A 27,379-nucleotide genomic window follows, 5' to 3' on the forward strand; every position below is an offset into this window, starting at 1 on the left:
CTGTTCCTAAGGTATTAGAAAAGGTGAAAAGGGGTAAAACAAAGAGGCAGTGGAGATTCCTGTATTACACATGCATATTATTACCAATAACACATGATAATGTAGTACAATTGGAGAAAATCAGCTATTAGCAAGGTAAGATGGGATCAGTCTCCTTTAATACACAGTATTTTCTTTATTTTCATTCCTTTTCCTTAAATCAGGTTATGCATTCTCATTGTATTACTCAGAGATTAAACTTCAGCGATCTGTTATCAATTAGTCCCCACCTAGTTCAGATATGCAGAAACCACCATCAAGGTGTTGTGCATCACTATAAAATTCAAGCCTGTACAATTCAGTTTACTACAAAAGATAACCATCAAAGAGAGCCCAACGCATATTTGTAGCACACTTGAACTACTAAGAAGTTCAAATTGTAATAAATAAAAAGGCTGATGAGGAAGCTTAATATACACTTATGACTATTTACAAATCAATGTTGTTCTCATGAGTTGACCATGTCCAGTATATGTTTATGTAACAACATTTAAGGGGTTTGTTTGTTACTGTCAGATACAAGTAGTAATTGGGAACCTTGAAAAACACACTTTTCAATATTAAATCTTTGATGCTAGTGCTTTTAGTTACAGAAAGGCTTTCTAGAACTAGAGCAAAGTTTAACTTCCTTCACTCTCCCATGTAACAAATAATTACAACTGCTATTGATAACTCATTTCCAAAATTGCATATCATATTGATTGCCAGGGAGTATGAAAGGAAATTATGAGACACAGATTAGCTAGGACTTGCACAAAAAATTATATAAGCAGGTTTGTTTACTTTGAGATCAAGAGGAGGATGATGAAGATGATGAGTCTGATGGATATAAGGTATTTAGAAGCTCATCCACATTGTTTAAAACAATGTCAGCCTCCTTTTCTAGAAATTTCTGGTTGCCAGCCCCACTAAGAACACCTATTGTTAGACCTAGCCCAGCAGAACGACCCATTGAGGTGTCGGCAATAGTGTCACCAACAATAACAGTTTGAGTTGGACAAACATTTAACTCTTCACAAATGCCCAAGGCAGTTTCAGGATTGGGTTTTGGTTTGATGTCTGTATCATCCCCACAAACAATTTTGTCAATCATGCTCATGAGGCCTAACCTGTCAAGAGCTGACAGAGTGCCTTCTCGACTGTCAGTTGTACAGACTGCAGTCTTAACACCCTTTGCCCTCAGAGTTTCAAAAATTGCTGGGAGGTCACCCAGAGGCTCCAGGGTATCATGCCCACCACTGTCAAAATCTTTACAGCAGTTGCTAACCAGCTTCTGTGCTTTTGCTCTATCTAAACCACTCTTGATTAACACTGTGACAAATGCTTGTCTGATTTCAGCAACAGTCGCATGGGCTAGCAAGCCTCCGTCAGAGTAGATGCGCTTCTTAGGACAATAACCCACTTCTTCATACATTTTATCAGCCAGATCAAGACCAGTTGCCTCTTCCAGTTCCTGCACATGACTCTCCATCCAAGGAATCCACACATTATTCAGATCTATCAGAGTACCATCTTTGTCAAATATCACAAGGGAAGGGTCCATTGAGTCTGGGAAAGATGATCCACTGCTTTGGCCATCACCAGCAAGGGATGAGAAACCTGCTGAACAGCCACCACGTCGAGGGAGCTGAGGTCTAGCCCAGGGGGCATTTCCTACAGGAGCCAAGTGATATTAGCAACACAAAAGGGGGGAAGGGGGAGACAGTGACTAGCAAACCTAACATGTCAATCATATCTTGGTAAGTGTAGGCGATGTGATCATTTCTGAAAGATTCTTGAGAGATTAGGATTTCTTTGCATGTAGCAAAGTAGCAAAGTAGCTAAATTGTTTTTACACCATGGAACCATAATTTGCTTACACAAACAACACTTCACAACTACTTTATTAAAAAAAAAACGAACAAACCAAAGTGAAGCCGGTTCTCAAGCTAACTTTTGCCAAACTTTAAATAACATTGTAACTTTTCTCAGTTTCTTTTTGTTCTTAAATAATAAAAAACCTTCTGGTAGCTTTTTGCAAGAAAACAATTTCAAGGGAATCTGTTTTTGGTGGAGTGTTTGTCTAGTTTGAAGATTGTGACTTAAGACATGCCCTCTTTCAAAGACAGGAAAGTTACACCAGAGGTAGAAAAAATTATTGAAAACTTTTGACAAGGGTTATAAAATTTCTAAAAAACAAGACATAGCTTACTGTCATCTTGAGGAATCATGCCACTATCAATCAAGAATATGGCAGTTCCTACAATTAATGTAATCCTTTGGATACCTGTTATTCTAGGACCCTGGTTCCAGAGGTCTTTGTCAATAAATGCTTTTTTCACTGCCGATGTTCGAATGGTTTGCTCTGGGGCAGCTGGAGGGCCATAAAGCTTGTTGTTATCAAACCCATCAGCACTTCGCCTGTTGACAATTACATATCAGCACCACATAACATCAGGCCTTTGACAAGCAAAGCTTGTAGGCCTTTGCACACAACTACAGTAAACTAAAGCTTTAATATAACAACCTCGCTTGCTGTATTGAACACTATTTAGAAACACCACATGACTACTATCGCTTTCAAGATAATGTGACATTTAAATGCCAAATGTAAATTCTCATGCTAAAATCTTTGAAACTTTAGAACAAGCATCACTTTAAATTCTGAGAAGGAACATTGAAATGTCTCTCTTTTCTTTTCTTTTTTTGGACTGTGAGGAGGTGGTTATATCAGAAGACTGATCATTATAACACTTACCTTATAATTCAATTTATACAAGAATTCATTTACAATTCATTTAGTGCTACCAAGGTTAGATTACAACAGTTCATACTTTAAAACCAAGTTACACAGCCAGAAACTTAAAACTCAAAACATTGTCACATAGTTGAGAAAGACCACCTGTTTTTGTTTTTTTACAACTTTTGAATGACTTTGTATCATGGCTAAACATTCCAATATTTTGGGAAAACAATATCAGAAATTGTTAGGTTTGGATTCAGCCTTGCATCCAAACAAATGGCCCTTGTATTAAAATAATGATAATACACAAATAGAAAGCTAAAAAAACCAAAACAAAATTGAAAACAGCTTAACCTTTCAGAATCTACCATTTCTGCTTTGAGAAACATATTTAATCTGTTCCAGTGAAAGTAGAGATCAAAGTTCTGAATTTCTTCTCAAATTCCACAAAAATTTAAAAAATTGATTGAAATTAAAAGTGACCACTAATGCTGTGTGTCGATCTACTACCAATTAACTTCTTTTTTTTAAGCCACTTCAACTTAAATCTTTTTTTAAGCCACTTCAACTTAAACTTTTTCCAGTGTTGAGACTAGGCTGCACAAATTTGCAAACTATATGCTTGACAATCCACAAAATCTTGTGATAGCACTCATTTGGTTTCACATTGTGGGCCAATTGTGTCCTATCAATTCTTCTGAAAAATTTAGTTTTCTTTCTAACTAAAGAGTTGTTTGATATTTGTCATATCAAGTTTCTTTTCATCATGAAACCAAAAAAAAATTTTAAAAGGATTTTGTATGCCCAGAACAACTATACAACATTTGTGCCAGTCGTCTGGGCCTACAGAGAACTCTGATTTTCTCCACTGAGGATCTTGACCAGGAAGGAATTGAAACATACCTTGGTTTACCTAGGATAAAGTTCCAAAGTGAAAATGTTTGTGAGAGAATGTCATTGATGGAACCAATCATTTAAACAGAGTTTAAAAGAAATTCAGTCAGTTGCAATGTGTCTTGTGCCCAATTGTTTACTTTGCCCTAGAGTCATTTCAGACATTGGCTAGTTTTATGTAAGTAAAAGTGTTACTGCACTAGAAATAAAAGTTGTCAGAAGTTATTGTCAAAGTCACTATAAGTAGTTGTATCCAAATTTGTTACATTGTAAAAAGATGTTTGAAGATTAACATGAATAATTAACTAAAGGTGATTAATTCTTAATTACATGTACTTGTAACTATGTTCAAAATTAAGTGGTCTAGAGTTCACACTGGATAAAATATGTAAAGCTGGACGATCTCAAGGTAATCAATCAATAAAAATGCAAAGTTCCCCTCTCCCCTTTTGTGTCTCATTAGGGAAAAAAGGAAAAAAAGGAACAAACAAAAAAGAACAAAAACAAGACCACCATGTCACACTGATCATTCAAGGCACAATCCTCGTGACTTCAACTTTGAGAAGGCCTTGATGTGCCCCTTTACACTGACCCTAAGAAGCAGAATAACGAAGAGCCAACACTGCTCAATTACTGTATATCATCAAACAAATCAACATTGAGCATTAACTATAACTTACTGAGAAGCTTGTGCCACAAGAACAACCTGTCCTTCATTGTCTATACCAAATCCAAGTCTCTCATTCCACACCCCAAGAGCTGATATCCCTGCAAAATTCAAGAACAACATTCTCATCACAAGGAAAGATGCAAATTTATTAAACAGATAGAACAAACTTTTCTTATGAAACTCAATGGGAGGATTACAATTTTCCAGCTTGGAGTCTTAATTCAACCTCAAGGTTTCCACTTTAAAATTTAGAGATTCCATAACCTTTCCATCAGAAGTTGCTTTGTAAATACCGTAAAAATATAATTTCCTAATGTACTTCTTGCTTTGTTGTTTACAGAAACTCAAATTCCTTCTAATGTGTAGGCTTCTCGCAAAACATACTCCAACAATATCTCTTGCCACACTTTAAACCCTGTTCTTACCTTTAAAGGAAGTTTGACTCTTAAAATGGATCTGTCTTATACATCTTCTTTGAAGTAGCCCAAAAACTTTCCTTGCCTGTCTATTTAATGCCATTTTACAGAAGGGAAATGCTTAAGCTGCAAACCACAATCAGAAATAAACTATGAGAAAGAAGGTACAATGATTTTTCCCTTTATCACAATCAGTGAAACATTGGATATAGCACTAATTAAATGGCAATTGTCGTTGTCACCACAACACAGATAAATAACACCAAAATAGTGATAATCAATATTTTGGTTGTTTGCACATCTCAAAAGAATAATTGGATTAATTTCTCTTTGAGGAATTGAAGTCATCATGTTGTCATGATTTAAAAGTTTGTGCAGGTTTTTCACCCTGGTGGATACCAATTTAAGTATAACATAACTCCTGAAAATTTTGGCATTGCAATTTTGATCTTGAACTGATATTATCAGTGTTTATGCACTTTGATTTAACTTCATAACAGATATTACTGAACACTTAAGAGGTTTTACAGGTTAATTTTTCTAGTGGAGAGCACTTAAGGCATATCATATTTCTTCCTCATGCAGGCAACAATGTGTAAGAGCCTGAAAACAATTCATGACTTTTTTAGTCAACTCTAGTACTGGGGTGTAGATGGTACTCTCTAGACTATATGGTATACAGAACTTTCAAACTTCCAATTTTTTTTAACTTTTTTATTTCCTTGCCCAAATCCGGTTCCGGCCATATGCATATTTTGAGTGTCAACAAAATTACCGGTAAAACCGCATACCATTTTCACGGACGAATATTGTCCATGAATATTTAACCTTAAGGTTATCTCCGTTTCTCTAAAGATTCAAGAACCCTCTGACGAGTTAATTGCGAAAATTCTTTACACGGGATATAAAATTTGTGAAACTCTCACCAGTTATCAATCTGGGCGGATAACTTAGTTAAGCGAAAGTGCAAGCGATAACGCTATTTAAAATATTCTACCGGCAAGAGGGCTGATCGATAGTTATCTTTAGAAGTGTCGGCCGACAAAATTCGAAATTCTCCGACTAGAGAAAACACATTTATTAAACGAACATTTCGCCTTCGCTATCTCGCCTAACTATAGATCGTAAAAATTTCACTGTAAGCTATCGATGAACGATTTCCAAGTAACAGGGCAACAACTGAGGCTAATATATATCAAGAGAGTCAATGTAGTTTTCCAGAAACAAAACAGTGTAAAAATCCAGGAAACAAAGAAGTTGTTACAGAAGTTCATATTTTTTAAAACGCGAAGTTAAACAGTAGAAAGATCATGCCACATTTCTTAAGATAACTTGGGCTTTACCATCGAGTCCAGGATAACAAAAATCGCGGCGGACCGGCCTAACACTACCGCAAAAATTTCAACGAAATTCCGAATTTTACCCAACACTCAAGCAAAACATTGTAGAAACTAAAGATGTGATTCAAATGACATTACCTTGTATACAATCTCTCGAGGAAAGGACGGTGACCGCTTAAATTCGTTATTCCGGTGTTACGTCTGGAGGAAAACCCTTACTAGACTTTCCGCCATGAAAGTACTATTAAATTGTGGGGAGCGCCAGTTTATATAGTAAGAGTGATCACGTGTTCTATTTCGTCATAACAACTGGTTCATCCCGTTTTTAAGGGAAATTACGCACCAATTATAGAAATCTCGCAGTCGCGTGATTTTACTTTTCACGTGCTTCCGGTGATGTGTGTTACCGCGTGTAACGCAATAGTTTTGTCATTCAACTAGAGCATTTCAATCGGCGGTCTATCTGTTTTCTGCCTTTGAAAACTGGCTTGCCTTTAAATCAACAATGCCTCTGCTGATAATTGCATATTTTGAAACGTTGGTAAAAAAACAGTAATGACGCGGACCCTTCTGTGTTACTTGTAGCCGCTTTTTTCCCTTGGAGGATCCTGGCCTTTCAAGGTTTAGTTCTTTTATCTCCGTTTTTCTCCAACATCAAAAAAATAGCTTGTGAAAAATAGGCTTTTAGTGTGATCAGCAGAGACACAGGGTTTCCATCGCGTTGCCGCGAGATCTCCAATATCATCCGCATCTTCAGTACGGCGTTCATTACATATTGCATAATATATAGTTTCTATTGGTGAAAGGTTCCACAGTGACTTCAAACATGTGCTAGAACGCGTGACAAGGAAATGCAAGTACGATCTTTTTTCTGGGGAGATTCGAAAGTGTGTTAAAACCATTTATTCTCGGTGTCAGGAAAACAATTTCGTTAAATCTGGGACCAATTTTGATTTCACTATATTATAAACGTGACAAAAGGCCGGTTTAAAGACAACATTTGCCCGAAGATCGTGAGCGTCATCGCTTTTGACCTTGGTCATAATTCAGAAATGGATTTTATGATAATTTGTACCTCTGTGTAATGTTCAAAGGATAAATATGACGTAACAGTTTCTTTCCGAATTGTTGTTCTCATTTCATACTGACTACACGAGATCCTACCCGTTCCAGTGTTCCACGAGTTCCAGATGGTGAACCTTGCGTGGTCGGCGCACAAGACTTGGAAAGGAAATAGGGAAGACTTGGCTTGATGGAAATGCAATAGTTCAAGTTAACTGTACCTAATTTTTTCTGGCTGTTCGGTTTTTGACCAAGATATCAGGAACTGAGACATCCAGTGAATAAAAAGGCATAGAGGGCTTAGAAAAAATATCTCCTAGTTTTCCCGTTACCTCGCACGGCTTTAAAACTCGATTCACCTCAACTCCTTACTTTGTTTCGCTTTCGTTCAGTCGTTGGAAGATTTACAATTCCTGGATAAAGCCACGGAGACTATTCTCTTGTATCACGCAAATTGTGGCAACATCATAATGCACTAACCTGTAATTAGATAATGGCGTAATATGTGACTAACGCAGTCTATGGCTGTACGATTTTACGCCACTATCTACGTCGGTGTACATACTGTAAGATTTCAAGCTGTTAACTAACGGCGTAAAATCTCTCAGTATGTATATACACACTGGAAGAAATAACGCCGTTAGTTAATGGCGTAAAATCTTACAGTATGCATATTTCACTGACTGAATAAACATTACGTCGTTAATTGCGGCGTAAAATCTTACAGTGAGTATATGCTACCGAATGAATGAAATTACGCCGTTAGTTGCAGCAGAGTTCATGTAAATAATCATTTATTTATCTATTAAGGCCTTAGAAATACAATTAATCTCTAGGTCGAGTTCCCTTATTAGCATTGCACTTACTATGTATATTACAAACTGTGTTGATGTCACAGTTATCCTTAATATGCGAGTAAAAAGACACAAACTTTTCAAGACTGCAGTACATTTTTCCTTCACAGGCCGGCATTGCGACCACCGCTTCGTTTACTAGAAGCTGTATTTTTATATGAGATTCCTGAAATGTCCCATTCCTGTCAGTGCTAACGGATTGTTGACACTGTCCGATGCAATCATTCTTTTCTTTTGCATCTCTTTTCGCACCGTCACGATTACAATTATAAAGCACAAAGGCAACATTTGCCGACATGGGTACTACATCTGAAATGCGAAAAGTACGGTTGGCCTGTTCGTTAAAATTGTCCGCTCGGGGTGGTACTGAGTCATTGTAGAGTCCAAGCATAGTGAAGAGAGGTATCACAGTTCCCGTATGCGCAAATCGGAAAATACCGTGAGGTTTCCCATTCTTGAGGAATCTTTCAATGCTATCTGTAATCTCCGCATAGAGAGGGCAAGCCATATTGTAGTTAATTTTACGCCCGTAGCTTCGGTCCCAGTAAAGTTTCAAGTCGTTCAGATACTCCAAAACTTTAAATTCTTCGTCTTCGAACACTGAGCACCAGCTGCTATCAGCGCTGTCAGTCTGAACCCCAAATGCGCACATCAAAAACATTTCCACAGCATCCTCAGGACGAAGGGAATACTTTCCGCTTAGTCGCAACCTTTTTACGATTTTACGCGAAACTTTTCGCATTTCTGGACCGTTCATAAATTTTCGGTATTCCGATTGAGATCTTTTCCTCGCTGTAATCTTCTGCCATCTTGGACAAGCTTCAAAAATTCGTAGAACAATGTCGTCGTTGTAAGAACCTGAAAACTGCACCGCTACTGGACGAAATTTCATGCTTCCTAAATGTCCTTTTCCCTCAAAAAGGCCTTGAGCGAAAGCTACCGCACTCTGACTTGATCGCAGTTTGTCGGTGGCGATAAAGCTGTAGTTAGTATTGGAATAGCCGTGTTTTAAGATCCCGCGGAATTTAGAGAGGAAACGCCTTGCCATGGAGTACATCTCTTCTGTTCCTAGTTCGGACATCTCTTTGCTAGCCGAATTTATGATATCGGGCGGGAAACTCCAGGGAAGTGACAGGCCTTTGTAGTGAAAGGTGGAATTATTAGGGAAGAATCTATTTATCTTTTCAAGCAATTTTTTCGCTTTCTTGATTCGAGAGCCTCCCGGGTATCTGGAGCCATGGCGAATCACCATGTTGATATGTATTGGTTCGCATCTCGGAGGCCTCTCTATTGGCCTGCTGCTAAAATGATACGGCGTTTTGTCGCTGAAAAGATACTTTTTAGGAGGCGAGTTTAACGCCGAGCCATAATCTAAACGTAGCATGAGTAGAAGAGCAAGAATCACCCTCAACAAGACCTCGGCAGATGTAGTTGCCATATTAAGACAGAAGATTCTATGTGCGTGCTGCGCTGGTCGAGGATCAAGTTTATCTTTCATCATGTCACTATGAGAGGTTGCGTGACCAAATACTAAGCCGCCTAGCCGAGTTAAGCTTATTCACACCCCTCTAGGCGGGATAGGCAAGACTGGTACTTAGTTGCCTACGTGTAGCCGTATCCTCCCCCCATGGTGAAACGGAGGAGCTTCCGAGTAAGGATCAACCCTCGAAACGTCAGCTTAGAAACTCTTTACGGTGACCAATTTAAGATTTCAAATCAGTGAATAATACTAAATAACCCTGATGGTGTCTTTTCTCCGCACGTTTGCCCCTCCCCACTAGTAGAGGGCATTAGTTTTGTCATTTTCGTGACTTTCACGGGTATTGAAAGCCTGGAACCGAAACTTGTGGCTTCACAGCGTCTGAATACTGAAAATGGCGGCAGAGAGTACCCCAATGAACTTGGATAACGAGAGCGATTCTGCAAAATATGGAGAAGATATCTCACCGGAGAAAGATGGCGGAGTGCGGAAAATCATTAAGGTGGCAGGTGGAGGTGGAGATAAGCCACCGATCGGAAGTAAAGTTAGGGTTTACTATTCCGGTAGATTCTTGACAGGCGAAGAGTTTGACTCAAACATCGGCAAAAAAGATCCGTTTGAATTTGAACATGGAAAAGGTATGATTAGCCTTTGATTTTTGGGTAGAAAGACGGGAAAATAGTGGAAAATATGATGTGATGTACGTAAATTTGTATAGGGAGGCTTTTATGTTGTTTTTTTTACAGATCTATTAGTACGACCGTTGACATGTTTGCATGAATCTCATTAGGTGAAGACGTAGATGAGTTGATTTTATATTTATTTGATTGAGTCAAGTGGGTTAAAACACATTACTTTTTGCTGGATATAGTTTAAGAGAAACCTTCGATGCAATAATTTGCTTATTTTTGCACATCAGGGAGACCAGGACGTGCATGCACTAAGCTTGCGATTCTCGTCTTCACAACATTTTCATGTTACACTTAAATCTGCCTTTAATTTTTTTCACTTTCATTTTCTGATCTCATGTGAATAGCATCTGTCAGAGAGCGTGAAATCAGAAATTAAAAAAATGAGTTTTTGTTTAGTTATTATGTAACTGAATTAAAGAATAATTCATTGATGCACTTAGATAAGGACTTTTTCTACTATATCTACAAACAAAACATGTATCATGTTGTTTATTGTATAAAGGCCATGGGCCTTAAATGGTAAGAAAAGTCAAATTTAATCATGAATTAACCAGATAGTATGGTGTGAAAGGTGAGTGTGTGTCCACAGCTTATTCACAATATTAAACACATGGGAAAACCCATTGTAATTTTACATGTTTGCATTTACAGCTTTTCTCATGGCTGGAAGGTAAAAACATGTTCTTTAATTCAGCTTTTCACTACTCTTAGTTATGAAGAGACAATTGTATACACCTTACCAGAAAAAGGGATATGATAAAGGGAGATCCTAAACCCAAGCGGGACAGTCAATAAATTTGAAAGTAGAAGGGAAATAAAATTTCATAGGTGACCGGGTTATTGTATATTGTTTGGTCAAATTAAATGCAAGGCTGGGAACTGTTCAGTTTTATAAAATAACTGTAATTCTAAGACGACCCTGATTGGTCAGAAACATTTCGTTTATTTCATTGGTAAACCCATAGTTATCAATCAATCAATCAATTATTTATTTTAACACATTTCATCCAGGAGCTAAGAACTTGTTCACAATATGAACATGTATGAATAAGATCTACAGTAATTACAGTTAACAAATAATATTGTCCATCTTAAAACAACTCAGTAAATATTTAAAAAACTAGAAATAAATACATAAAATATAAAAGGCTAAATCCTAAACTAAAAAAAATCTAAAAGATAGCTAAAAACATGACATGAAGACTATAAGAAACATTCTAAAATGCTACAGTCTTGCAATTTACTTTAATTTGAAGTCATTTGCATCCCTTGAAAGAGGTACTTGAGCAGGCAAACTGTTCCATAACTTAGTTAATAAATAAGAGAAAGAATTCTTTTTAAATTTAAGGCTAAAATTAAGTGATTCCAAAGTTCAGCCATCACCCCTTAGCTCATGCAGTGTATGCCAGAGGCTCGTGACTGACAAAAATTTTTTATGTTCTCCCAACATCCAGTGTGGGTTATTAGGTTGGTAAAGTGACAAAAAGTGCAGTCTGTTATTTAAATAATGTCCCACCCATTCAACAAAGTTTGTTTGAATCATGTAGCAAACTCTGAACGTGGAAATGAATCACACATCTAAACTTGTGACTAGTAAATAATACATTTGGTTCCACTTGCAAACAGGGAAATACCTAGAGTACGTATTTCTCTATTGATTTTTTGATTATGGTTTAATTTTTTTCTTAAGTAAAATGAAGTGAAAATAGCCAAACAAAGATGGCAGACCAGGCAGGGGTTTTGGCCAGCTGTTAGCTCACATTGATGGCTGAGATACGATTAAAGCAAAGATGTGACACTTGACGTTGGTTATTTTGATTTTCCTTCAGTTTAACACAACAGCAACACAACATTGACAAATCAAAAAACTTTTTTGCTCTTCAGGGGTTGTGATCAGGGGATGGGACATTGCTATAGCAACAATGGAAGTTAATGAGACCAGCCTCATTACAATCAAACCAGAATATGCTTATGGGACAGAAGGAAGTGGAACCAAAATCCCTCCAGATGCTTGTTTACAGTTTGAGATTACTTTGGTTGAATGGAAAGGAGAAGATATCACAAAAGATGGACATGTAACGAAGATTGTGTTAGAAAAAGGCGAGGGCTACGTCTGTCCAAACACTGGTGCACTCTGTGAAGGTCAGCATTTATAATAGGAGGCTTAAAGTCAATTTTAAACTCATGAGGTTGTTCCTTTAACCATTTTTTCCCCAAGATCTCAAGATCAATTCTCCTTTCTATCCAACATATATTTCTTTTAAGTCCAGCTCTGAGAATTTGGTGTTAGGTAAAAAGCATATCCCCTGCTTCACTGTTCTATTGGACAATGTATTGATATTATAAGGGGAAATTACTTTTTGATTGTTCTTTGGAAAGAAGGGGTTAAATGTTTTTGAATTGTTCTTGTTGGTAGTATGGTGCAGGTTTTCTCAATTTTAAGTTCAAAGTGGCTTTAAAAGCAACTTGTTAAGGGTTCAAATTAAAAAATGGCATGCCAACTGAGAGGTAGAGATGGACAGGGGTTTGTTAATTTTAAGAGAGTGACTGTAGAAGAACCACAGATAAAGACAAATGGGTGCTCTTGACCCTTAGGAGTGACCAGCATCTGATTTCTCCTCACAATATCACCCCTTAATCACACATTAAGGTCACAAGAAAAAAGGAATTGATCATCAACTAAGAAAACTCTTGATTATTAGACAAATTCTCCTTGTCAGTGCTATAGGAAATGTATGGTGAACAGTGTGGAGAATATGCAAACCAATGTTAAAGTGAAAAGGGTTGATATTAAGGTTCAGTTTGAGGATGAAGTTGTGGCTGCATGTGTTGCAGCTTCATGTTGACTTTTGGCAGAGAATCTTGTCACTGAACTTTCTCTTTTTACCCCTTTTACCCCTTCTCTAGTTCATATTGTTGGAAAGTGTCAGGGCAAAGTGTTTGAGGATCGCGAAGTTTCCTTTCTCATGCAAGAAGGTAAGTTACAAACTGATGTCTGGTCTAAAGTTAAAATGAAATACATAAATAACAAAAATGATTATCACTTTGTTGGGTATTGTGGTGCATTTTGTGGCTAAAATAGATATTTTAGTGTATTAAAATTTGTTTTAGCTTGCACACTTTATTGTTCCGACTCTTCTGTCGTCATCTTTTTTTAATTTTTTTCTCAATGTCCCTTGAAGTGATAAATATGACCATACAGCTTCTGTTCTTGTGTGTAAATATGGTTAGGCCCCTTTTGAAGTCATTTTAACCCTCGCTTGACAGCTTAGGCTAAAATGACTTTAAGTTGGGCTTGAAGCACACAAATGCTGTGAACATAAATTCTATTGTTTTATTAAAACTCAGTCTTATGCATTGTCAGCAACAACATAAGTAATAACAAACTTTTTTTGTATCTAGGTACTGAGGAAGGACTTCTCCTTGGTGTACAACAGGCTATTCTGAAAATGAATGATGGTGAAAAAGCGTATGTGTGGATTAAGCCTGGAAGGTGGGGATTTGGAACGGCAGGGAAACCTGAGCTGAATATTCCTAAAGATGCTGTGGTAGAATACATGATACATCTAAAGAAATTTGAAAATGTGAGTACATATATCGATAAATAAACACTTACTAAATGGACTCTATGCAACCTAAGCAATATTTCTGTCAAAAAAAAAGAAAGGATTAAAAGGAGAATAAACTTAATTTATAGGTGTAGGGATGATTTTTTGAGTCATTCCTCAACTTCACTTCTTAGTACATACACTGTTAGTGACCTGTAACCAAACGTCAAACTTTCCTCATGTTTTCCTGACATCCACTATAGGTTTTTATGGTGGAAAACTAATAGAAGAGCATGCACTAAAACAACATTGGTGGTGCAACTGTAATCAGCAGCAAAATGGTGGACGCTTTTATATCTAGTTTGCAATATTCTGGAGTACAGTAGCATACCAATTTTATTACTTATACCCTCACTTTCATCCTCCCCCCTCCATATAGTGTTGCAATTTGTTTGCTTTCTTTGACTGTTCAACCTTCAATAGGCTGAGTGGGGTGGGGTGGGGGGGGGGGGTGGGAGGTATTTAATCATACTGCAGTTCATTTGAAATTTCTTTATAAATACCTTAACCCTTTCAATCCCAAAAGTGACCAAATGAGAAAATTCCTCAAAGTAATTTGGTAATTGATCACCAAATTTTCAGATCTAAAATTATAAATGGTGAATGACAAACAGTTTGAAGAATGACTCTTTACATCTTGGGACAGAAAGGGTTTAAAGTGGCCTTGCAGATGTTATATCAGTGGCAACTAATTTTTTCAAGAATTTTAAGTCTTCACCACTAGAATTGAAAGAGGCATGATGCTGTATCTCAGCCACATTGCACCAGTGTCTGTCAGCAACAAGCAGTCAGTTTTCTTGAATGTGATGTACTGTATATTATATTATTTTGAAGGTCAAAGAAAACTGGGAGTTGAGCAATGACGAAAAAATCTCAACAGCCTTGTCACTGAAGGAAAAGGGCACCAAGTATTTCAAGGTTAGTGTTACTGGTGTATACATTAGTATTGAAGTATCTGTCATTGAACAATTCTAATCACAGCTGTTGTTATTCATTATTTAACCCTTTGCAGCCTAACATCAGTAATCATATTCTCCATTCTGTTCTCCACACATGTCTTAAGGTGACGACAAGGAGAATTTGTTTAGCAATCAAGGGCTTCTTTTGTTGGTCATCATTTCCTTTATTCTCCTGACCTGAATGTGTGATTCAGGGGTGATATTGTAAGGAGAAACTAGATGCTGGTCACTCTTAGAGGTTAAAGGTTAATCAATCATGACTCTTCTTGTGGTGCACTAACCCCTTTGCAGAGGAGAAGAGTGCCAGCTCCCAAATGGATGTAAAATGTTTTGATTGGTTTGTTTTGCAGGAGGAGAAATTTGGCATAGCAGTTGAACAATATGGCAGAGTGGTCAGGTTGTTGGATGGATACTTTAGCAATGACGAAAAAGAGAAACGAGATCCCTTACTGTTGGCTGGCCATCTTAATCTTGCTGCGTGTCATTTGAAACTAAATCACAACTTCAAATGCATTAAAGAGTGTGAAAAGGTAATATGGCTTTCTCGTTACATACCTGAACCCAGTATTTTTAAAAAACATGAAATCATGGAAGAACTGTCAAGGGGAGGATTCCGAATTTTTTGATATGGGGGAGGGGAGGGTTCAAACTTTGATTTAGAATACAGATCATTATATTTTTTGCTCTAGATCTTAAATAGGCTAAGAAATATTTCAAGACAAATAAGTTTTAAATGTTTCAGGTTGAGTAGTTGTACGTGATTCTATGGTTGGAAGAATTGCAATTTCGGACATAGTTTTAAGAAAATCCCACAGGTCCTTTGGGGGGGGGGGGGGGTCCCGATCCCTGGACCTTCCCCTTAGATCTGCTACTGATGGTGCAGCCCCCCTCTGTAAAACTCAGAATTTAAAAGTAGTTGAAGTTATTGAGTTTCTTTCACGTTTGAGTACTGGTGTTTGGACAGAGAATGAAGAAAATTGCTCCCGAGAAAAATTTTCATCAAACTCAAAAGCACAAAAAAGATCAATCTGAATATACTGGATGCTTATGATAACCTATGCCTTGCAAACTTGGCAACCTCCAAACAATTGTGGCAAATTAATTTCTGGGGGTTTCGTTTCCTCTCGCGTTTTTGGTTAAGACAAGGAGGAATGCATGGAAATAATTATAATCTTTAAGTAGGTCCACAATGCTAGATTCTCCTTCCAAAGCTTCAGGGTATTCCATTGTGAAAAAAAGAGTGAAATTGAGCTTGTTTCAAAAGTCGAACGCCCTTTTAATTGTGAAGACGATGATCAATGTAATGAGTCACCTCACAGGTGCTTTCCCCCCGTTTTTGTTGTTTCATAGGCTCTTGAAATGGATAAAGATAATGTAAAGGCCTTATTCAGAAGAGGAAAAGTAAGGAAAGGTTTTTTAATAATTGGATGTTAATTTTTATCTTATGCATGAGTGCGAGATGAAAAGCCTACTCTACTCCGCTTTACTCCGCTCTGTGATAAGTCCAGAAACTCGCGCCTCTCTCTCGACCAATCAGATGCAATACTAAATTCCATCGTGCCTTGGGCACTCGCGTTTTCCCGCGCTTTACGCAGTTTACTGGTTTTTACTCCGCCTTCTCATTGGCTCCTTTTTGTACTTCCCTCGCTCTCTGATTGGCTGTTGCGATAACTTTGATTTTGGGTTTACGGCACTCATTGTAGATGCGCTCTATCCATGTAAATGATTAGTTATTTGAGAAATTTGTATAGTGGCGTGGAAGAAACCTTACCTTGTACTATTAATGTTTTTTGACAGGCGAGAGCTGCCATCAATGATTTAGATCTGGCAAAAAGAGACTTTGAGCTTGTGCTTAAAGTCCAGCCCAACAACAGAGAAGCACAGCAACAGCTGAACGTAGTAAATTCAAGAATTAAACATCATGTAGCCAAGGAAAGAGTTATTTTCGGTAAGGTTTTGCAAGGAAGTGCTAAGCGAAAACTTAAGGCCCCGTAGTCAACTCGCACCGATTTGCCCAGGGCTGTCAATAAGTTGAAAAATAGAAATTAAAAAAAAAAGTAGTAGGCGGCTAGGTTCACGTGAACGCCATGTTGTTTTTTCAGTTAAAAACGTTACACACAGGAATTAAAAATGATCAAAACAAAACAAAACAAAAAACCAGAAAAAACTTAGGAAGTGGCTGCTATACAAGTTTCTTCAGTGCTATCTCATTAACTGAACAATTTTTCAGCAGCAATTAGATGAAATAAGATCTAAAGAACCGGCTTAAGATGGCAGACTAGCCGGCTATATTAGCCGTCTTCCGACTCTTTTTGACAGCCACCTGTCTGCAGTTGTAAGTTTCTATTACGCCCTTGTCCGCAATAAGGTCGTCACGCCCTCGTTCCATCCAAAATTCTTAAAATATTTTCGCAAGGAAACGTTATACAAATGCTATACGTGTTTGTATGATGGCCGTGATTTTGCCATCAACGGAAGTTTTCTGAATAGATCTGAAGTTCAGAATCGTAATTACCTTCAACGAGCCCCTCCTGAAAGTTAAATTAAGTGTTCTTCACTTATCTGTTTCTTGTAGCGAACATGTTTGAACGGCTTGCACGCAAAGAAGAACGCGAAACCATAGCAGACACAAAAACTCGTGACGTATTCCAGGAAGCAACTGAGGAAGATGCGCGACTCAATGAACAATCTAAATCCAGTGAAACAACGCCTACGTCACTTCCGGTTAGTGGCCAAGTGAAGTCATCGATGCAAGTGAACGGTAAAGCGGAAAATGACGTCGAAATGAAAGAAGACGAGAAAGGAGGTGTAATATGCTGACATCAGTTTAAGGACAACATCTAACTGTTCAAATTAGGCTGTGTCCACACATTACACACTAAACTTTGGGCTATCGATTTCAAATCTCAACCGATATCTGACATCCAACTTATGCAACAAACTAGTGTGACAAACTAGTGTGACAATCTAGTGTTACAAACTAGTGTGACAAACTAGTGTGACAAACTAGTGTGACAAACTAATGTGAAAAGTAGTGCGACAAGGTGGCGTTATCAGCTTTTAAAGCTTTTGCTGTAATAACAAAAATATGTTATTACCCTTCAACGTGAGTATCGTTAAAAGTAGAATGTTCTGTTGTTTTTATCATAGATTCTTAATCAAAATAGTTTAACTTAAGTGTAACTCCATGCTAATTGGTATATATCTTATCTTAGAACATCAGTTTTTCCTTCTTCGGGTTCTCGTTTTGTAGGCAGTAACATAGTTGTCTAAACTGTACAGAAATTTTAATAAGAATTAAAAGTAATGTATATATAAAAAACTCTTTGTCATATGAATATTTATATATATATATATTTTTTTTTTTTTTTGGCATTAAACAAACTAACTTACAAATTTCAGATATGCATGTAGGACTTTGAAATAACTTCACGGTGGAGCAATTTTCAATTGGTGACCCAGGATTACTAAGGCCTGCTCTAACCCTTTACACCCTAACATCAGTATGCATATTCTCCATACTTTCACTATACATTTCTTAAGGTTCTGAAAAGGAGAATTTGTTTAACAATCCAGAGTTTCTTTAGTTGTTGATCATTTCCTTTATTCTCACGACCTTAATGTTTTATTCAGGGGTGATCTTGTCATGAGAAATTAGATGCTAGTCACTCTTAGGGGTTAATCCGCTCAGAGCTTGGACTAGAAAATATGAGCCCGTTTTTTAACCAATCAGATGTAAATTTAGAACCAATGGCGACTGGGCGACTCGCGTTTTCCCGCGCTTCGGGCAGTTTGCGTCTTTTCACACAGATTTCTGACTGGTTCCTTGTGATACTTCCCTTTTTTCTGATTGGATTTTTCGAATACCTTGCGTTTGGTTATAAGAAACTCGACCGAAAAGCTTTCAAACAAGATACCCGTTTGGTATGCTCTTGGCAGGTTTGCCCAAGGTTAATATCATATCCGATTGTCCGCACTGGTATCCATAACACAGTTGGATGGAGAAAAACATTGAGTGTGGAAGTTCTGGCATCAGGAAGGGACGATACCAGCTGTTTCTTAGTGCCTTGCACGCTACTATAACCGCTGAACAGACCAACGGCGCTTTCTTTTGTAAACTGGTAGTTATCTATTTTTGGGTTACTCGACTGTTCTCGGAATGAATTATGAATCAAGTTAAGGTTACGTTCTCGTGATGTCTCGCCATACATTCGAATGGTCATTACATAGCGGTGATGTTACTTAAGAGGGAGAAATTCAAAAGCTTCATAGACGTTAGTAACTTAAGTATTCACTCTGTCATATTCATGGTAATTGTAGCAAAGAATGGTCCGTAGAGAGACATTTTTAACTCGATGGCGGTTGGAACTGTTTCTATTCAATTCAGTGCCTCTGAAACTGCGGGAGTTATTCCAAATTCAGGTTTTAATACTTTATAAACATTGTTGTTGTTTTTCAAGGTAGCGTTATTTGAAAAAAAACATCGAGTATGCTTTGTTGTCGTGTAATTCAGTGAAGCTTGAAGAAAGTTCGCATTAAGTGCATGAACACAGCTTCAGTAACGTAGTACATTTTTGCAATGTTTTGGAAAAGAATACTCGATCCATAAAATTTTTTAGGAACAGGTCTTCAAGCCTGAAATCAAAAAGGTGTTTTACGCGAACTCATCTTATTTGAAAAGGTACCTAAAGTACTAGTAATAATCTTGAAAAGTGATAAGAAAAAAGAAGCGTTTAGTGCCGGAACACGTACGTGATAGGTGGATTAGAATCGACGTCTCTAAAAAAAAAAAAAAAAAAAATTGTGAGCCGAACTGTACAAGTACCATTCAGGGTAGTCCATTCAGGGAGCTTACAAAGCATCCCTGTAGTCGATATCTGTCGTGCGGATCAAAAAAAGAATCAGCGAAAAAAAAATGTTACGAGGTCTCGTAACTTACAGTAAGGACCGAGAAAACGAGGTTTGTAAAATAGTTTAATATGTCTCTGGGTTCAAATGGAGAGGAAAGATTAAATTCATACAAATTTTTGAAGTTTGCAGGTCGCACAGGGAACTACGGCCTGCTAGATTGCTGGAGAATATAATGAATGCTCTGAAGTCAAATTATAAAATTTGAAACTTTTGAAAAACTCAGCTCTAAAGTAACATGTTTGGACTAGATCAGTTTTATTTACAGTGAGATTACAGCAAAAAAAAAAACCAAAACATTCTCATGTCGTCTACCAAAAGCGAGGCCCTGCGTGTGCACTCTTTAAAATCGGAAATGCTCGAGCTTCACCGAAGATTTTCCGAGAATGTTATAAACAAAAGAGCATTCGCGCAACGACTCCACGCACCCTCTGACACAACACACCCGCTAGCGTCTACAGAAATACCAGCTGATTTTACTGGTGGAGTATTCAAGAGATACAACAGGTCACCAGAAATTGAGCTGAAAATCGTCTAACTGCCCCGAAATTAACGATGAGATTTAAATATCCACGTTGAAAAAGTCTTGAAACTAATTTCTTTCTCAGCAGACGTACGACCCTCAGTTCAATGGAATCATTTTTTCCTGGGCTATTAAAACACTCACAATTTTTTGGTACGTGACGATAGCTGTGGTTACCCTGCAATTCTGTTTGTACCGGAAAATCAAAAGAGCGGCCTATTTCAGGTAGGTTTGTTTTCTTTTCAACAACAATGATATAAAACTTTCGACTTTAATGGGATAAAAACTTCGCTGAAAAAATATTTACTGGTACTGAAGGACTTTAAGCAAGTCTTGACTTAAACAGATCTTCCCAAGATTGGAATGGTAATTGAAATGTTGTAACCGCAAGGTTATAAAATGCTCCTAGCATAGATTATAGCAATGTTTCTTTCAGTAAAATGCCTGGCCTATCATATTTTCATTTCGTCTCTTCGTTTTGAAAGAGTACCACTTTGTTTTAGTGTTTGTAAAAAACCGGTAATTTTTATGTCTACCGTTTCGTTTCTGGTAAAGAAAAATTCCCAACTTTATTAAGTTAGTTAAGCTAATAGGTAGCGATCGGCAGGGAAAATCCAAAGTTTGGTGGTTATCAATTCATACAATTTATCCTATAAATAACGAGTTTTGCTTTATGTGATTGTCCTTTTGCAAGAACTGATTTTAAATCTTCTCTCACCGCAGGTTATACTTGAAGTCAACACTTAAAAGAGTAAATTCTCACACTAAGATTCTCAACCAAAAATTAAATGTTTAGTTTCCCTTTAAGATTTATGGACTAACAACACCGTTGAGTCGGTTCTTAGTACGAGGTGTCTCCAATTTTTGGAGTGGACATTTAGATTGGGGATATCTCAATCTAAGTAACATGAAGCAAACAGCAGTGTCGCTCGCTATCCTTCTGTGATCGAGAACTACTTTGATTGGAGATCATTTCCTTTATTCTCGCGACCTTAATGTGTGATTAAGGGGTGATATAGTGAGGAGAAATTAGATGCTAGTCATTCCTAGGGGCCAAGGCCGGGGTTAAGCGAGGAGAAAAATTACGTTCATGCGGTACGGAAGGGATCTTGTTAAGTTATCTGCGGTTCCTTTCTACAGGTACCGATCTATCATGAAGCCGCAGACAAAGCGAAGTTTATGCTTGGGAAGTTTCCTTGTGATAGTCACACTCGTGGTTCTGTACTCGTATTGTAATGGAAATTCTGTCTGCTACACGTTTCCCTTCTTAAGTGGACTGGACCGAGACAGACTAGGTACCAAGCCACAAGCGGAAGTTTTGGTGGCTTCTGTTATCGTGCAGGCAAAGCGACCGTTGGAAATGAGAACACCTATGGAGAAACAGAAAGGTATATTGCCATTCATTCAACACCCACACCTTCAGTTATTAAAAATCTTAAATCTTAAATCGTTCGAAGGCCCTGTCATCAATTCAGGGCTTATCTAAATAGATGATCACTTTAGAGCGCTTTTCGATTGGGAGTCCTAAGCCAAAACCAAAGTCATCATGACGGCCAATCAGAAGCGGAAAATAACTTTAAGAGCCAATGAGAACTCGAAGCAAAAACAACCAAACTACCCAAAGCGCGGGAAAACGCGGGCGACCAAGACGTAAATGGTTTTAGTTGTGCATCTAATTGGTTCAGAGGGTAGCACAAGTTTTCTGGACCAATCACAGAGCAGAGGATAACAAAATCGATGTAACCTCGGATTATTTTCGACACTCAATAGAAAACTGCATGTTCTAAAGAACGTACTTGCACTCACAAAGGTTCAATTCATAGCGCGGAATTGGCTTGCTCCGCCTCGCGACAGATTTAGCCAACAAAACGCTAGAAGCGAAAATATTTCAGAGCGGAACGAACCAAGAATGAGCGACATAACGGCAATCAAACTGAGCTGAACTAACCAAGATAGCCATGTGAAGTGATATAATAAAATTATAAGTACCTCATGAATAGCAACCAAAAATAAAAACTCGATATTTGAACTCGTAAATAGAACTAAATAATTCGTATCTCGAATTCACCGAATGCGAATGCTTGAGGCCATCAGTTGATAATTTCATGTATTGAGCCACAATTCTACTCATCAGCTCCAAAGCGCGTAACTCAATGGAATTTCGGAATACAAAAAGAAGGGAAGGCAAAAAAGGGGAAAAGTTGCAATGAAGCAACGAGATCTCAGGTTCAAAACAGAGCAAATCGTCTGAAGCGCGGGAAAACGCGTATGAGGAACCAAGTCGTAATACCAGTTTAAGTTTTGCATCAAATTGGATAAGGGGATGTTATGAAATTTTCTGGACCAATCACAGAGGGAAGGGAACGAAAGTCAAATTAATCTGAGATTACCTTAACGCTCTTTATTAAAATCACTATTGAGTGCGTTAAACTTCATTAAATTCTTAATTAAAGTATTTTTGAATTTCCACAGGGTCATATCATGAGACTTCAGGAACACTTGGTGATCTTCACGTGAAAAGTAAAGAAGAAGGACATGAAGGAAAGACTATTAATGTTACTAATGAAAAAGTCGAAAAACTCCATTTTTACCAGAACAGAACTACTGATCACTCGTATTTAATGACTGGAGGGGAGAAACAATATAACAATACACAAGTAGAAAAAACTCATGAATTCAAAAAACACCTTTTGCCTCCTTCTGATATTGTTGGAAAGATCGCAGAAGAAATTTTACGAAAAGCTAACGTATCCGAAGAAGAAGCCAACAGAGAACTCATACGCGTCGAGAAAGTCGACGAATATGTCGACAGGGAGAGAGAACAAAGAAGGAGAATAAAACAACACGAGCATTCGCTTCTGGAAAAGTTGAAGGAGTCGCGAAGTACTGGAGGAAAAAGCAAAGAGAAGAAACTGGTACGAGTTGAAAGAGTAGACTTGACTGACGAGGAAGAAGAGGATGAAATTCCAGAGCAGAAAGAACCTCTCAAACAGGAAAAACCTCTCAAACAAGAAAAACAAGTTAAACAAGAAAAGCCTGTCAAACCAGTTTATGAAGCGCGGTTTCAGGAAAGAGCAGCGTCAAGTAATACAGCAATTAAAAGGTTTTCAGTGGAGAAAAAGAGTAACGAAACTTTGATGAGTGAGAATAACAAATCATCGTACGAAAGAAGATTTGGCAAAACATCTAAGGTGAATAACACAATAAACAATACGTCAGCAGTAAAAAAAAATGGAACCTTTCTCGATTCCAAAAGCAACAAAACGGGGGAAGCTCTTACAATCACGCCTCCACCTTTCTTTGCAAAGTTTTTGAAAATTACTGAAAAGGAACGAGAAATGATGAATTTTCTTCATAATTACACCGAAAGTAACGGAACGCTTTTTGGACCGGTGTTAAATATTACTCAAGAGGGGAATGGTACCAAGAATATAGAGCCAAATATGGCGCAAAGAGCGAACATGGCTTTTGAGCAGGTGGGCGCTGATACAGCTCACGTGCGCGAAAAAAGAGATCGTAGGGAAGGCAATTTGCATGATAGTCTTCAACCTTTGATAGACAGTTTGTTGGGATTCAATAATGGCACTAAAGATTTAACAGAACCATTTAACTTAAGCCACATTCTTGGAAAACTAACCAAGGGTATGGGAAGTCAAAATCTTCTTGCGACAGATACCAAACAGACTTCACCGCCAGATAGCACGGCTCTCCTAGTTAAATTTCTCCAACAAGGTGGTCGTAACAGATCAGGCGCGGCTAAAAACGACACAACTGCTCACACTGATGATGCCTACATTAAAGTCATTGGAACGAAGCTAGAGAGCCACAAAAGTGAACAACAGTCTCCGTTAAATCTTAAGAAAATTCTTTTAGCACTGGCAAATCATATTGACTTAGCTAGGCAAGATAATGACTCCAGGGCGACGAATCCAAAAATTCAGGAGGAGAAGTCCAATCTGAAAATCTTGTCCCTTCTATTAAACCAAAGTACGTGGGAAGATCTTCGCGATTTCAACTTGAGCAGTGCTTTGAAAGAAATCACTGGAAGTTCCTTGAAAGTAAAGCGACATGAAAAACTCGAGGACCAGGGGTCTAGTCAGACCCAGGCTGATGTAAAGATAATACGGCCAGAAGCGGATAAACTAGGGGCTAGCACACCGGAGTTTGTTTTAAACACAGTTAGAAACCCCAGAAACTCTTCAAAGAGCGAGGAAGGTCTCTCGTCTTTGAAATATTTCTTAAATGCGACAATCATTGAAAAGCATGCGTCAGTTTCGAGCGGAACTGGCTCAGAAGAGCCCGGGGATGAAGGTTCTAGAAGGTTTGTTTTAGCAGCTTTGACATAACGCGACCACTTCCCATTCTCCTTCGCAACGATCCACATACAACATTATCATTTGTACATCATTAACTCCATCTACATCTCAGATCACGAATTCACATCGAACCAACATGACAGAGATCAAACAGCTCCACTAGTACTAGTCACAACAAAACAGCTTTTTACAATTGGGGTGATTTCGAACCTCTCTTGCTGAAATTCGATACAACTTTTCAAACTGGCAGTCAGTCAGTAATTGTCAGTTGTCTTACCACAACATGGTACTTCAGTACCGAAAAAAAATGTGTTTTTGACAAGTGGCTCGACTTTCTTTTCCCTGAGACGTGTTCTTACCTCGACTTAGGATAACATGAACGAAAACTTGAACTTTTTGAACAGAAGTCAGTTATAAAACAGAATATTTATATATCACAGACAATTTTTCAAGCGCACAATTCTTTATTTTGATTATGATAGTGTCGACTTTGAGAACCAAAACAGTAAAACCTTGAGGGTAGAGGAGAAATCTGAGATGAACAAACAATCAAAACATGGCTCTAATGGAATATTGAAGTTTGACGCGATCAGATGTGATGCCCTGGATCCAAAAGTGTTGTTGTATAATCGTATTTTCAAGACGGGGAGTTCAACCACAGAATTTATAATTACGAACTCGAGTTCAAGAATGAATTTCCACTATAAAATAGGTGAGCAGAAGTTCTTTAAAGGAATACTTGGGTTTCACTTTTGTGCCTGAAACTAAAGTAAAGGTATGTAAATTAGATCAAATGACTTTTGTGGAATGAGGCTTCAATTTTCGACAATTTTCCGGCAAAGTAATCTTGGTAAGACTTGTTTCTTCCAAAACCCTAAAGCACAGTTTTTGTTTATAATAATAATTTGGTGAGTGGTCGAAGAACTAATGCCAGTGGTTTTAACAGGATCCAGAATAAGGAGCTAACATTGCCTGATGCGATTGACTAACTTAAAAAAGTTAGGAAACAAAATCACTGACGTCACTCTTCAATAACGTTTAACGAAAAACGCTGCCTAACGTGAATACCAAATAAAACATAGCTCGCAAAACATAACGCATAACACATAACATTTTCATTCTTTCAATCATGTTTTTCGTTCTCGTATATTCTTTGATCATCATTAATCGCCCACTTTCTTAAAAATGAGTGATTAACCTTAATTACTAATTGCTCTCTTGTAAGTATAATATCAAGTGGCTTTATCAACTCTATGATACTATGCTTGTAGAATAACAGTGAGCTTCTTGACTGTGTAATGGGATATTTTGTTAATTGCATCAATTGTTTCCATGCTTAAAGAATCATTAGTTACTGAACATCGGCCAAGGAACCGAAAAGGAGGAATCAATTAATTTAAGTCCTCCATGTTAGCTATCTAGTCTTTGAGGTTCATACAGTCATTTAGAGAGAGGGGAGGGGGGTGGGGTCGGGAGAGGGCGGTCTTTCTTGTTAGAACTGATGAAATATCATGAAGATAAGAGATTGAGATTTTTTGCGAAGACTTGCATTCTTTTTGTTTATTTTCTTAATTAGGCTAGCGAAGTCTTAAAATCTCGGGGAACATCAGGCGATCGGGAATTTTCTGTTTTAAATCATTTTTTAGGGTAATTAAGGGAAATTTTCATTAATTCAGATGATGAGGAATCACAATAGCTGGTCTCTTTTCTGGCTGTTTTTGACATGTCACGCCTTAGAGCATCGTTGCGTGACATTCCCTACAACGACAACGGTAATCTCTCTTTTGCTTATGCCACATTTCTCTGTTAAAAGGAACGACGGAAGACTGGTACGATAAAGGCACGTCCCGCCCATATCCGGGACTTATCATAAGAAAAGCCAACAAACTCAAGAAATACCCGCGCATGGCATTTGTGGCGCATTTTTACTTTCGGAGAAAATTGAACTTACCACAGGCTCATACGTACATCAATCAAGTACGCGATCCTGTAAGACGGCTAGTGTCTCACTATCATTACATGAGGAGCAACTTACGGCCTGCCTATAGAATTAAAGAATTTCGCGCATCTGGAAAACAAGACGAATCTTTAGAGAAATGTTTCAGATTGCAACATAAAGGATGTCAAAATAACGTTATGACGAGATTTTTCTGCGGGAAACATTCTTATTGCCACAATGGAAATGGAAGGGCGCTGCGCAAGGCTATGAGTAACATCAAACGATATTATGCCACAGTAGGTTTACTGGAAAATTACGATGTCTACCTTCAAATACTGAATAAGCGGTTGCCTAAGTTTTTCCCTGAGATCCCCTCAGAGGATATCAGTAAATTTAAGTACAATTCCGAATATAAGTTTGACGACATTCCCAGAGATCTTATTAGAGATATTACCAGAGCAAACTGGGCTGATGTGAAGTTGTACTCGTTTTTGAAGAAACGCTTTTGGCAGCAAGCTAAAACCTGTGGCATTATGACGAAATTAAACTAGGACCCAGTATTTTAGTGGGTAAGCTCGGTTATCGACGAAAAAACGGAAGTCTTTGGCGTCGGTAAAAATCTGAAGCAATCGGAAACCGATACAAATATTGCATAGCGCTCGGAAATAAACGACATCACTTGTTCTTTACCATTTTTGCTGTACATAGAAAGAGCTACATCAAGGTTAGCCATGAACAATAGGAATATATTTTTGTACAAAAAATAAGATTTTTGATAGCAGCCGAGACTGGATACCATCCTACCATTTGAATGAATTATCCAATGAATGTAAAGGAGCATTTGAAAAAAGGGAAATAAAAAGTTATGTTTACCATGAATGAACTACGAAAAACAAGAGGCATACACCCCATAAAAGTATTAAATTTCTCCTAAAAATAACATTGTTTGTAAAGATA

General features: G+C 37.8%; 4 protein-coding genes across 4 annotated transcripts; 2 read left to right on the plus strand and 2 right to left on the minus strand.

The window, feature by feature from the left end:
* Positions 1-155: 155 nt before the first annotated feature.
* Positions 156-6,344, minus strand: LOC131777700 (phosphorylated carbohydrates phosphatase TM_1254). The gene is made up of 5 exons (XM_059094027.2): positions 6,220-6,344; positions 4,751-4,867; positions 4,336-4,423; positions 2,306-2,439; positions 156-1,692 (listed from the first exon to the last, which is right to left on the minus strand). The coding sequence occupies exons 2-5, from the start codon at positions 4,842-4,844 to the stop codon at positions 830-832; spliced, it is 1,179 nt and encodes a 392-aa protein (XP_058950010.2). The 5' UTR covers positions 4,845-4,867; positions 6,220-6,344; the 3' UTR covers positions 156-829.
* A 1,576-nt stretch (positions 6,345-7,920) lies between these two features.
* Positions 7,921-9,461, minus strand: LOC131777935 (multiple inositol polyphosphate phosphatase 1). Its single transcript, XM_059094315.2, has one exon. The coding sequence runs from the start codon at positions 9,433-9,435 to the stop codon at positions 7,969-7,971; it is 1,467 nt and encodes a 488-aa protein (XP_058950298.1). The 5' UTR covers positions 9,436-9,461; the 3' UTR covers positions 7,921-7,968.
* Positions 9,462-9,858: 397 nt separating this feature from the next.
* Positions 9,859-18,027, plus strand: LOC131777944 (peptidyl-prolyl cis-trans isomerase FKBP4). The gene is made up of 9 exons (XM_059094324.2): positions 9,859-10,115; positions 12,054-12,311; positions 13,077-13,145; positions 13,572-13,753; positions 14,612-14,695; positions 15,087-15,266; positions 16,087-16,137; positions 16,534-16,684; positions 17,312-18,027. Exons 1-9 carry the CDS (start codon positions 9,872-9,874, stop codon positions 17,554-17,556), a joined length of 1,464 nt encoding a protein of 487 aa, XP_058950307.1. The 5' UTR covers positions 9,859-9,871; the 3' UTR covers positions 17,557-18,027.
* Positions 18,028-20,193: 2,166 nt separating this feature from the next.
* On the plus strand, positions 20,194-27,268 carry LOC131777927 (rootletin). The gene is made up of 5 exons (XM_059094304.2): positions 20,194-20,392; positions 21,308-21,555; positions 22,640-24,488; positions 24,966-25,195; positions 26,297-27,268. Exons 2-5 carry the CDS (start codon positions 21,321-21,323, stop codon positions 26,971-26,973), a joined length of 2,991 nt encoding a protein of 996 aa, XP_058950287.2. The 5' UTR covers positions 20,194-20,392; positions 21,308-21,320; the 3' UTR covers positions 26,974-27,268.
* Positions 27,269-27,379: the final 111 nt, after the last annotated feature.

The sequence above is a fragment of the Pocillopora verrucosa genome, chromosome 8 (assembly GCF_036669915.1).
Source record: "Pocillopora verrucosa isolate sample1 chromosome 8, ASM3666991v2, whole genome shotgun sequence".
Classification (NCBI taxonomy): Eukaryota; Metazoa; Cnidaria; class Anthozoa; order Scleractinia; family Pocilloporidae; genus Pocillopora; species Pocillopora verrucosa.

Excerpts from the sequence above, each read along its gene's own strand:
- LOC131777935 (XM_059094315.2), bottom strand. The coding sequence starts at position 9,435 with ATGGCAACTACATCTGCCGAGGTCTTGTTGAGGGTGATTCTTGCTCTT.
- LOC131777944 (XM_059094324.2), top strand. The coding sequence starts at position 9,872 with ATGGCGGCAGAGAGTACCCCAATGAACTTGGATAACGAGAGCGATTCT. Across the intron at positions 13,754-14,611 it reads ATCTAAAGAAATTTGAAAAT|GTCAAAGAAAACTGGGAGTT; the intron begins GTGAGTACATAT and ends ATTATTTTGAAG. Across the intron at positions 16,685-17,311 it reads CAAGGAAAGAGTTATTTTCG|CGAACATGTTTGAACGGCTT; the intron begins GTAAGGTTTTGC and ends TGTTTCTTGTAG.
- LOC131777700 (XM_059094027.2), bottom strand. The coding sequence starts at position 4,844 with ATGGCATTAAATAGACAGGCAAGGAAAGTTTTTGGGCTACTTCAAAGA. Across the intron at positions 2,440-4,335 it reads CTTGTGGCACAAGCTTCTCA|GCGAAGTGCTGATGGGTTTG; the intron begins GTAAGTTATAGT and ends AATTGTCAACAG. Across the intron at positions 1,693-2,305 it reads CCAGGGTCCTAGAATAACAG|GAAATGCCCCCTGGGCTAGA; the intron begins GTATCCAAAGGA and ends TGGCTCCTGTAG.
- LOC131777927 (XM_059094304.2), top strand. The coding sequence starts at position 21,321 with ATGAAGCCGCAGACAAAGCGAAGTTTATGCTTGGGAAGTTTCCTTGTG. Across the intron at positions 21,556-22,639 it reads ACCTATGGAGAAACAGAAAG|GGTCATATCATGAGACTTCA; the intron begins GTATATTGCCAT and ends GAATTTCCACAG. Across the intron at positions 25,196-26,296 it reads GAATTTCCACTATAAAATAG|GAACGACGGAAGACTGGTAC; the intron begins GTGAGCAGAAGT and ends CTCTGTTAAAAG.